The sequence below is a fragment of the Megalobrama amblycephala genome, linkage group LG17, assembly GCF_018812025.1.
Source record: "Megalobrama amblycephala isolate DHTTF-2021 linkage group LG17, ASM1881202v1, whole genome shotgun sequence".
NCBI classification, from domain to species: Eukaryota; Metazoa; Chordata; class Actinopteri; order Cypriniformes; family Xenocyprididae; genus Megalobrama; species Megalobrama amblycephala.
In genome coordinates, this window is record NC_063060.1 from 14226839 (window position 1) to 14236109 (window position 9271).

Consider the following 9271-nt stretch of genomic DNA (forward strand, 5'->3'; position numbering starts at 1 on the left):
GAATGGAACACGCTGGAATATTCACTGGGATACACAATGAATCCATCTCATCTGGCATGTTATCAGAATTATTAATAGTGTTTTTGTCGATCTAGATTATGAAATAGCTGCTGACAGAGGGCTGTTTTTATCTGTGCATTTAAACAGAACTTCTCTCGCAGAGAAAATAATTAATTTCCACAGAGCTGTAATTGTTTAGATGTTTATTATCAAAATAATAAAGGTTATATAGTAGATGTTAATATAATTTAATGAGTTTTAAATGAGTGGATTGTGTTAAAAGCTGCATACTGTGGCCATGCTGAAGCATTCCTGAGCATCAACCCGGTTCGGGCTGCAGGGGTAAAACCCATCACAATTATTAAATTAAATATATCATTAAAGACACTTCATATAGGGATGACACTTAATCAGTTTTATTATGGGAATCAAATAGGTCAAGGGTTGATTTAAAACTTTTCTATTCAAACCTTTCAAAAAAATTGTGTTTTAAAGGCCTAGACTCTATTTCAACCTGAAATGCTGTATAAATTGAAAAATAATTTTAAATTTTAAATTTAAATTAATAAAAAAAATATATTATTATTTTCTATGGGAAAAATGGATCTTTATTACTGCATAAATATTAATTATTACTACAAAACCCTCTCAAAATGCAAAATAAAAAAGAACATATTATTAAACAAAAATTAATTAGAATGATTTTACTGAAAATAATAATAGGTTACGTTACAGGCTGTCTGTTAAGACATCTAGCCTAACTGACTGTTTACATTAATTTCACGTCATAAAAGCATTTTGAGATGCAAGTACATTTAACCACACAGCCACTTCCATGAGCGCTCTTCTGAGTGGTTGGGTATGTGTATATGTATGTATTAGGGGTTGGAGGGGAAAAAAAAAACCACGATGCATTGTGATTCTCTCTTCAATGATTCTGGATCGATTCTGAGCTTATTTTTTTACCGCAGTTTAAAGTGCGGAGCAGAGTAAGCATATTCAGTTTATTCCTATGGAAGTTGAGCTTCACTCTCACTCGCGAGCCTGAAGAAGTTCAACTTTCATATGAATGAATTGAAAATGCTTACTCTGCTCCACGCTTTAAACTACGGTAAAAATAAGCTCAGAATCGATTTTGAAATTCTCCGAATCGATCCAGAATCATTGAAGAGAGAATCGCGATGCATCGTGTTTTTTATTTATTTATTTATTTTCCTCCCACCCCTATATACATACATACAGTACAGTCCAAAAGTTTGGAACCACTAAGATTTTTAATGTTTTTAAAAGAAGTTTCGTCTGCTCACCAAGGCTGCATTTATTTAATTAAAAATACAATAAAAAAACAGTAATATTGTGAAATATTATTACAATTTAAAATAACTGTGTACTATTTAAATATATTTGACAAAGTAATTTATTCCTGTGATGCAAAGCTGAATTTTCAGCATCGTTACTCCAGTCATCAGTGTCACATGATCCTTCAGAAATCATTCTAATATGCTGATTTGCTGCTCAATAAACATTTATGATTATTTTCAATGTTGAAAACAGTTGTGTACTTTTTTTTTCAGGATTCCTTGATGAATAGAAAGTTCAAAAGAACAGCATTTATCTGAAATACAAAGCTTCTGTAGCATTATACACTACCGTTCAAAAGTTTGGGGTCAGTAAGAATTTTTATTTTTATTTTTTTGAAAAGAAATTAAAGAAATGAATACTTTTATTCAGCAAGGATGCATTAAATCAATCAAAAGTGACAGTAAAGACATTTATAATGTTACAAAAGATTAGATTTCAGATAAACCCTGTTCTTTTGAACTTTCTATTCATCAAATAATCCTGAAAAAAAATATTGTACACAAATATTTTGTACAATTGTACACATTAAATGTTTCTTGAGCAGCAGATCAGCATATTAGAATGATTTCTGAAGGATCATGTGACACTGAAGACTGGAGTAATGATGCTGAAAATTCAGCTTTGCCATCACAGGAATAAATTACTTTGTGAAATATATTCAAATAGAAAACAGTTATTTTAAATTGTAATAATATTTCACAATATTACTGTTTTTACTGTATTTTTAATTAAATAAATGTAGCCTTGGTGAGCAGACGAAACTTCTTTTAAAAACATTAAAAATCTTAGTGGTTCCAAACTTTTGGACTGTACTGTACATACATACATACATATATACATACATACCCTCCCACTCAGAAAGCATTATATAAATAAACTTGACTTGAGATACAGTATGGTATTGAGAAATGGGGGTGAGGGAAGTGCTTGATTATATATATACACATATACACAGTGGGGCAAAAAAGTATTTAGTCAGCCACCAATTGTGCAAGTTCTCCCACTTAAAAAGATGAGAGAGGCCTGTAATTTTCATCATGGGTACATTTCAACTATGAGAGACAAAATGAGAAAAAAAAAATCCAGAAAATGACATTGTCTGATTTTTAAAGAAATTATTTGCAAATTATGGTGGAAAATAAGTATTTGGTCACCTACAAAAAAGCAAGATTTCTGGCTCTTACAGACCTGTAACTTCTTCTTTAAGAGGCTCCTCTGTCCTCCACTCGTTACCTGTATTAATGGCACCTGTTTTAACTCGTTATCAGTACAAAAGACACCTGTCCACAACCTCAAACAGTCAGACTCCAAACTCCACTATGGGCAAGACCAAAGAGCTCTCAAAGGACACCAGAAACAAAATTGTAGACCTGCACCAGGCTGGGAAGACTGAATCTGCAATAGGTAAGCAGCTTGGTGTGAAGAAATCAACTGTGGGAGCAATTATTCGAAAATGGAAGACATACAAGACCACTGATAATCTCCCTCGATCTGGGGCTCCACGCAAGATCTCACCCCGTGGGGTCAAAATGATCACAAGAACAGTGAGCAAAAATCCCAGAACCACACGGGGGGACCTAGTGAATGACCTGCAGAGAGCTGGGACCAAAGTAACAAAGGCTACCATCAGTAACACACTACGCCGCCAGGGACTCAAATCCTGCAGTGCCAGACGTGTCCCCCTGCTTAAGCCAGTACATGTCCGGGCCCGTCTGAAGTTTGCTAGAGAGCATTTGGATGATCCAGAAGAGGACTGGGAGAATGTCTTATGGTCAGATGAAACCAAAATAGAACTTCTTGGTAAAAACTCAACTTGTCGTGTTTGGAGGAGAAAGAATGCTGAGTTGCATCCAAAGAACACTATACCTACTGTGAAGCATGGGGGTGGAATCATGCTTTGGGGCTGTTTTTCTGCAAAGGGACCAGGACGACTGATCCGTGTAAAGGAAAGAATGAATGGGGCCATGTATCGTGAGATTTTGAGTGAAAACCTCCTTCCATCAGCAAGGGCATTGAAGATGAAACGTGGCTGGGTCTTTCAGCACGACAATGATCCCAAACACACCGCCCGGGCAACGAAGGAGTGGCTTCGTAAGAAGCATTTCCAGGTCCTGGAGTGGCCTAGCCAGTCTCCAGATCTCAACCCCATAGAAAATCTTTGGAGGGAGTTGAAAATCCGTGTTGCCCAGCGACAGCCCCAAAACATCACTGCTCTAGAGGAGATCTGCGTGGAGGAATGGGCCAAACTACCAGCAACAGTGTGTAAAAACCTTGTGGAGACTTACAGAAAACGTTTGACCTCTGTCATTGCCAACAAAGGGTATATAACAAAGTATTGAGATGAACTTTTGTTATTGACCAAATACTTATTTTCCACCATAATTTACAAATAAATTCTTTAAAAATCAGACAATGTGATTTTCTGGATTTTTTTTTTCTCATTTTGTCTCTCATAGTTGAAATGTACCCATGATGAAAATTACAGGCCTCTCTCATCTTTTTAAGTGGGAGAACTTGCACAATTGGTGGCTGACTAAATACTTTTTTGCCCCACTGTATATATATACATATATATTTCACATGGGGTGAAATGTGACAAATACATGTTTTTATGAGATTGAGATATAAAGAGCTATAATTATTGATAATGAAGGCCATAAGTTCCAGGCTGTAGAGGCAGGGTAGTCTCGTGACGGACTGTTTATTTGCTGTTGTCTTATAGCAGGGCGCAGTCCAGTCTCCATGCGGACACAACATCCAGTACATGCTGACAACATCATACAGCTCCTCCACACCTTAAATGTCAAATGGTGTAGTCGACTACTCCTGTGTTTGTTTAGTACATTCATTCATAGTTTTTAAGGTCGAGGTTAACTGTGGTCAGTTGTTCTCTGGAGGCCTGTCCTTTTCTGTTTACTGTGGGTTTTTGTTTTCTAGAATGACAAATTCTTTCCTTTACAAACTTAAACAACTAAAAGGGAATTTTCTTTATCTGTACAGTGGCTCTCTGTGGTTTTGGCTTTAAATTTCTATTCTCTATTCTGCCATTTTTATCATTTTGGCATTGTGGAGTTCATATTTGCATTAGAATAATTTTTCATTGAGAGTAAAATTTCATCACCAGCCACTTTTCGAGAGGCTGCTCATTGCAGAGCCAATGGGTGGAGCTTGACATCCAGCTCTAAACTCTGCAGGACAGTGGCCCTCCAGGACAGAGACTGTCCAACCATACCCTAACCCTACCCATAACCTTATCACTAAACATAACTCTACCCATTATGTCTAGAGAGAGGGAAATAGATGTCATTTTTCTGCCTTCAAATTTCTCTGATCAGACAAAACCTGATAAAGGAAGTACTTATATTTTGCTTGAAGAAAATGAAGTTTTTTTGAAGATTTTTTTGTGTTGTCGCATTATTGACAGCAAGTACCAATATAACTGCTACTGTATCAATTAGACAGTACATGGACCACACCTCATCTGAATACAAGAAGAGTGTTTAAACTGAGTGGAAAAGTGCAAAGTTTCGAATGCATAGAAAAAAATCTCAAGACAAAAATCTTGGAGCAGTTTCAGTAAATGTAGAGTGGGTGTTCATTTTGTATAGTTATAAACTTACTAGAAATGTTGTGATGATTTATTAAAATTTATTAGAATAAGTATACCACTATCTCTGGGTATAAAAGAGGCCAAATATTGCAGAATAGTGTTGTCACGATACTGGAATTTCTAACTTTGATATGATACCTTAAAAAGTATTGATATTTGATACCGTTTTCAATACCACTGGGAAAAAAATACTGCTGTTCATCCATCCATTGAAAATCTAGGCAATCAATAATTTCTTCTGAAGAGATCACTTTATATGATTTTAATTTAAGCTTTTATTCATATATAAACATTGATCAATTACCATTATAATTACCTCACGTAAATATTTGCTCACTCAATGTATTTGTGTTCTTACAATGAGGTAGCTTGATTTCACACTGTAAACTGAATTTTAAGAAGAAAAGTAAAGAGCAATAAATAAAATAAGAACATAAATTACTAACAACAGCACAAATACAATAGAATAAAGATACAAATGAAATAAACTGCTTTCTTTTCGGTAAAAACAGCAGTATTCATGTAAGAAACTGAAAGTAATCAAATTTAAAATAACATCTTTATTGTAAAAATTAAATCCGAATTAAACAATTAAAGTTATACAAATTAATCAGTCAACAGCAGGAAGTGATTTTCTCTTTGACTTTTGTTTGATTAATATTAACAGACAGCGGCATGTTTATTAGGCTGTTGTCCCTTTAAGACATAAATCTGCGGGCACGAGTAGAATTATGCGCAATCCCACGGTGAAATTCAGACCTGTCACACCAACTATCAACACTATTTATTTCAGATATTTCAGTATCGATACGTATCGAAATAACGATATTTTTGACAACACGATTACAGATTATTGGTGGTGGTGGCGGTGGGTACCCCCGATGTCCACCGGACACCTACACCACTACCTGCACTGTTATACATTGTTCAATAACCAGCTGTTATATTAATCTGACCTATATTGCAATACATATCTGCCCACTGTATCATGATGACAATTGGCTATTCTTATTACTGTAATTTAGCTAACTGTGTGATTTGATTACATTACTGAAATTGCATAACTTGCGCAGTCACCTCTGATAACAGATCACTCTAAAATGTTGACATGCATTTTCTGTAGTGCTGCTTTGAAACAATATGTATTGTGAAAAGCACTATATAAATGTGCTACATAAATGTGAATTAAAATTATTTAAATGGACAATAAGAATTAGCATTGAGATTTAAAACATTTTTGGCTGTAATTTTAAGGTTAGATGTAATTTTAAGATTAGATATCCTTAATTGTCATGAAAATAATGTCATAATGCATACAAATATCTTAGTTGTCCTACAGGCTTCATTTCCTTCATGTAAAATGTAACTTTTACTACTGCTTTGATGTTGTTTTCTATTTTCTGCAGTTAAATGTGACGTTTTGTTAGATTCACTTACATTGAGATGTGTGCGAATCATATTATGACTATGAAAAGTTCTGTTTAACATGGAATTTCAGTGAGAATGATCCTAAATTTATACTTTCTTTCAAACACTGGATATTTTCTTTTCTTCTTTCTTTCAGCTAACCATCTGAACCTCTGGATTAAATTGGGATTTTTGTACTTTCCTCTAAAAAAAAAAAAACTCAACAAAAAAAGTATAAAAAAAAAATCTGTAACAAACATGTAATTAACCTTTTAAAGATGCATTTCACAAATGAATTAAAAAACAGACAGTAATTGGTGCTGAAATTCAGAATTTACCTACCGCAAGGCATCATGGACATTTTTTGGCATCATCTTTTTTTTTTAGCTCTCTTCTCCCCTTAACACGGGATTTTCTTAGATTCCATTTATTCCACACCATGTCTCCTACTGTCCAGAGGAAAGCTTTGACATCTTTTCACAACTTGGGAAGGAAACTATAGGCTGTTCTCCTGCCTATGCCTATTTCTGTTTGAACTCTGAAACCTCTGGGATTGGGACTGTAGCTTGGCACCATGGTAAAAGGGGAAATTTGGAGAATTAACCATAAAAGGGTCTTTGGGACAGTCTTTTGATGTTGGATGGACTCCGGTTGCCTTATTCTATCCCTCAAAATCTAAATGTAAAATGAATTGGGTTTGGTTGTTTTGGGTACTGAGAGTTTTTAAGGGGAGATTTTGAAGGGTTTTTATGGAGCATGGAAGATCATTACAGTCTATGCATATTATCATAATTGTCATTATCATCATTATCGTTTTTGGAGGCTCCAAGCCATATGATACCATCATAATGGCATCAGGAGACATAAAATGTCACAGAAACTATTGACATTTTTTTTGTGTGTCTGTGTGTGTGTTCATTGGGTACATTGTTTCTGTAATATTCTTTTGTTTATCTTTTTTTTTGTAATGTGTTGCCTTACATTTGATTCATAGATAAATGTTTCAAAAAGGAAAACATTAAGTTAACAAATGTAACTGCACTGTTTGAATTGTAATTTATTTGTAGAAGACTAAACATCAGTAGTGTTTGGCTCACCTAGTGCCTTTTGGATAACAATTTTACTGCCATATCTGTTTGCGTTCCTCTCCAAACAAATCTTTACTATTATCATAACAAATGAAAACAAACATATCTATTACAGTGTGATTTTTACCAGAACCTAAAGGGTTTGTAACAGAGCGGACCATCTATTCAATGTCTTCAATGTCGTCAACCAAAGTTCAAAAGTTCTACATGAAGAACCATGATGAAGGCAACATGTCCTGCTTTATATATATATATATATATATATATATATATATATATATATATATATATATATATATATATATATATATATATAATATAAATGAAGACCGTTGACATCCCCAGCTTCCCCTCAAAACAGTTTCTGTCAGTGTACATACTCAAATGAATCAAAATGATGAATACCTCCTCAATAATACAACATGGTTTTTACATATGTGTTCAGTAAAATAAGCACTGGAACAATGATCTGTTATGATGTGGATGTATTGCATGTTAAATTGCATTGGAGGCCGCACTGATGGATATGTGTCAATAAACATATCTTTATCTATCACCTAAGACTATTGACTGAGTGTGTTTGCACTTTTTGTATCTTGTACTTTTTTATCTTGTGTCATTTCTTTTTTTTCCTGTTAATTACATTTGCTAAAGTTAGTCATGTTTTTGTGCTAATGTATATCTTCTGAATGCAGTGTTAACAACTTGGAACACTTTGACACTAGGACAATCTGAGGACACACCAAATTTGATCAAATTTGGCCCTAGGGGCTACTGTAACAAGGAATTCAGTTGTTTGGTCGATGTAGCTTGACTTTGTGGTAGCATGTATTAAAATTGCTGAACAGTGTTAAAAAACAGAGCTCAACACAAGGGCATGTGGGCAATATTAGCCCAAAAGGTATGTACAGATGTCAGATTCATAGCCTTGTGTGTAGTAGTCCAACATATAGTACTGTGCAGCAGAACCAAGGGTGACTCAAACCAAAGTCCCTTTAAGACAAGTCATTTCACTCGGCGCCCATCTTTGAAACGCCTCTCGGGCATGCAAGTGCAGCTCCTATCTCTTTGAATGGGCAAACATCAAATTCTCCAAAGCTGTTTGCCAAGCTTTCGATTAAATTTCATATTTGTAATCACCAATGAAATCTGACAACAACTGTCTCATAAATTTTTTGCCAAACGCTCGAATCATGACAAAAAAACCCTGTGTTTTTTAGGCTGGATCAAGCTAATGCACATGTGCAGACCTAAACGAGCATCTCTTCTGCCTCATTTCTGAGGCGTGCGTCTGAAACCGGTGCTTCTTACGGCAGCTGGCGATTGGCTCTTATTTAGAAGGCGGGACTTATTTTGCCATATTGTGCGTTGCACTTTCTCCCATTCAAAACAATACGAGCGACATGTCTTGTGTTATTCTATAGTTTTTGCTTAAACATGGCTAGTGTCTTCTGCTAGTTAGCTAAGCATTAAAAAAACTGTCCAAGCAGGTAACAAATTAGAGATTAAAATCAGAATTTGGCACAACACCAGCACTCCAGAGGTCTTCTGCCCCTCTGGCTCCCTCGTGGTCTCCTACTCCACCTTGGTGTTCCCCTGCTCTGTCCTAGTCCTTCATCCCTGTGGTCACACCCACACCAGGCGCTCCCCCACTGCCACTTTCCAGACTATTAATCACCGACACCTGGTGCTTATTCCCTTCTCAGTCAGTGACAGCAAATACAGGGTGCTTCTCAAATGGAGGGGAGGGGGCATGTTTCTTCAACAATTTGCTTGTTTTTCCTGTGATTCCTTCGATCCCAGG

At 35.5% G+C, this 9271-nt stretch overlaps 1 protein-coding gene across 2 annotated transcripts in view; it reads left to right on the top strand.

Annotated features, from left to right (window-relative positions):
* The window catches only part of rock1 (Rho-associated, coiled-coil containing protein kinase 1), a 105207-nt gene extending 97184 nt beyond the window's left edge, over positions 1-8023 (top strand). Inside the window, exon 33 of one of the 2 annotated variants that reach the window (XM_048163646.1) lies at positions 4085-6585. In XM_048163646.1, the coding sequence (XP_048019603.1) occupies positions 4085-4133 (49 nt within the window). In that variant the 3' untranslated portion in view covers positions 4134-6585. Of the gene's footprint in view, positions 1-4084 lie in introns of both variants that reach the window. The other variant, XM_048163647.1, reaches the window with a different exon arrangement.
* Positions 8024-9271: the final 1248 nt, after the last annotated feature.